Raw genomic sequence first — 2,678 nt, forward strand, 5'->3', positions numbered from 1 at the left:
CCCAGGACCTGGAGGGGGGCCCAGGTTCCCCCCGCCTCCAAGGTGACTTGGTGGTCTTTGAACGTCCCACCCTGGCTCCGGAGATGCGGCTCCACTTGTGGCCCAGGACAGATGTGCTGGGTGGTTTCGGGCAGGTGGCTTCCCCTCTCTGGGGCCCGGTGACCCAAGCACTCACTCGGTGGGTGTGCCGGCAGAGGCTCAGGGAGGGCTTGACTGGGGTTGAGGCACGGTTGTCCTCATGGAGGTTCTAAGGCCAACGCAGCCTCCCCAGCATGGGCCTGCCAGGCCTCCCCTGCTTCCTATAAACAACACCCAGGCGCTTTCCAACAGGCTCGAGGGGGAAATTCTAGGCGGGGCCTGAGGAGATGAATTATGGATCTGCCCTCCTGCAAGCCTGGTCCCAGCCAGAAGGAGCTTGGCTGTCCCTCCCCCAGCCACCGCGCCAGTCCCAGCCGCTCTGAGCCCGGGGAGGCTGCGTGTCCAGCCGCAGGCAGGACACTCAGCAGGTCCCCGTGTCCCCAGGGCCCTGCGCTTGTGACAGCGGCCGGCCTGGCAGGGAGCGGGTGGCCACCATGGCGAAGGAAGAGGACGATGAGAGGAAAGCCAAGAAAGGAAAGAAGGGGAAGAGGGCGCCGGAGCCGGAGAAGCCCAAGCGGAGCCTGAAGGGGACCTCGCGGCTGTTCATGGGCTTCCGAGACCGCACGCCCAAGATCTCCAAGAAGGGGCAGTTCCGGAGCGCGTCGGCATTCTTCTGGGGCCTCCACACTGGACCCCAGAAGACCAAGCGCAAGAAGAAGGCGCGCACGGTGCTCAAGTCCACGTCGAAGCTCATGACGCAGATGCGCGTGGGCAAGAAGAAGAGAGCCATGAAGGGCAAGAAGCCGTCCTTCATGGTGATCCGCTTCCCCGGCCGGCGCGGCTACGGCCGTCTGCGCCCGCGAGCCCAGTCGCTCAGCAAGGCGTCCACGGCCATCAACTGGCTCACCAAGAAATTCCTCATCAAGAAGGCCGAGGAGTCGGGCAGCGCGCAGGCCACACTGGACGCCTGGATGGACCGCTCCGGCTCCCGCGTGGGCTCGCGCAAGCTGCCCTTCCCGTCGGGCGCCGAGATCCTGCAGCCCGGGGGCCGCCTGCGCAGGTTCCCGCGCGCCCACAGCATCTACGAGTCGGGCGAGCCCGTGGGCTTCCTGCCCTTCGAGGACGAGGCCCCGTTCCGGCACTCGGGCTCCCGCAGGTCGCTGTACGGGCTGGAGGGCTTCCAGGACCTGGGCGAATACTACGACTACCACCGCGAGGGTGATGACTACTACGACCAGCAGTCGCTGTACCAGTACGAGGAGGAGCCCTACCGGGGCGCCTACGGCCTCCACGGCCGAGCCTGGCCGCCCTATGACTACCCGCACGGGTACCCGCCCGAGGACCCCTACGACTCCTACGGCCCAGACTACTACGGGGGCTCCTTCTACTCCAACTACGGCTACCGCTATGGCTACGACGACTACGAGCCCCCCTACGCGGCCCCGTCGGGGTTTGCGTCTCCCTACGGCTACTACGACGCATACGCGGGCGAGGCGCAACTGCACGGCTACTACCAGGACTCCTACGCCCCTTCCGACGCGCTTTACCCGCCCTACCCGCCCTACCCGCCCTACGACCTCGCCTACGACCTCCCGTATGCCGGGCCCTACCCAGATACCTACGGGGCTCCCTACCCGGATGCCTACGGGGCGCCCTACCCGGGCGCCTACGCGCCGCCCTACCCGGGCGCCTACGCGCCGCCCTACCTGGAAGCCTACGCGCCGCCCTACCTGGATCCCTATGCGCCGCCCTACAGCGTCCCCTACGGTGCCTCCCATGGAGTCCCCTACGCCGAAGGCATCTATGGTGGCGGGGACCAGGCCATCTACCCCCCCGAGGGGCCCTATCTTCCGTCGGAGCAGTCGGCCTTCCCGTACCCGTGGGTGCCGCCGCCCATCCTGTCACCTCACAACCCGTATGCCCACCCCATGGATGACATCGCGGAGCTGGAGGAGCCCGAGGAGGCGGGCGGCGAGCGGCAGGGCACCTCCTTCCGCCTGCCCAGCGCCGCTTTCTTCGAGCAGCAGGGCATGGACAAGCCCGCCAGGTCCAAGCTGTCCCTCATCCGCAGGTTCCGCCTCTTCCCGCGGCCCCAGGTGAAGCTGTTTGGGAAGGAGAAGCTGGACGTGCCCCTGCCGCCCTCCCTGGACATCCCTCTGCCCCTGGGGGATGCGGACGAAGACGAGGAAGACGATGAGATGCCGCCGCTGCCCCCGGTGCCCTACGGCCACCCCTTCTGGGGCTTCCTCACGCCGCGGCAGCGTCGCATCCAGCGCGCCCTCTCGGCCTTCGGCGCCCCCCGGGGCCTGGGCTTCAGCTCTGACTTCGGACGCCCAGCGCCGCGCCCGGCCACCTCGCTGGCGCGGTTCCTCAAAAAGACCTTGTCGGAAAAGGAGCCCGTCCCGCGGCTGAGGGGCAGCCAGAAGGCCCGGGCGCGAGGCCCGGCGGTCAGGGAGGCGGCCTACAAGCGCTTCGGCTACAAGCTGGCCGGCATGGACCCCGAGCGGCCCAACACGCCCATCGTGCTGCGGAGGGCGCAGGCGCGCGCGCGCAACAACAACAACTCCCGCCGTCCGCCGTCCCCGCCGCGCGCCCCCAGC

General features: G+C 68.5%; 1 protein-coding gene across 1 annotated transcript in view; it reads left to right on the forward strand.

Annotated features, from left to right (window-relative positions):
* The first annotated feature begins 572 nt into the window (after positions 1-572).
* MYO15A (myosin XVA) overlaps positions 573-2,678 on the forward strand; it is a 50,544-nt gene continuing 48,438 nt past the window's right edge. The window contains exons 1-2 of the mRNA XM_007448418.1: positions 573-1,657; positions 1,802-2,669. Coding sequence (XP_007448480.1) covers positions 573-1,657; positions 1,802-2,669 — 1,953 coding nt within the window. The remainder of the gene's footprint in view (positions 1,658-1,801; positions 2,670-2,678) is intronic.

The sequence above is a fragment of the Lipotes vexillifer genome, unplaced genomic scaffold (assembly GCF_000442215.2).
Source record: "Lipotes vexillifer unplaced genomic scaffold, Lipotes_vexillifer_v1.1 scaffold533, whole genome shotgun sequence".
Lineage (NCBI taxonomy): Eukaryota > Metazoa > Chordata > Mammalia > Artiodactyla > Lipotidae > Lipotes > Lipotes vexillifer.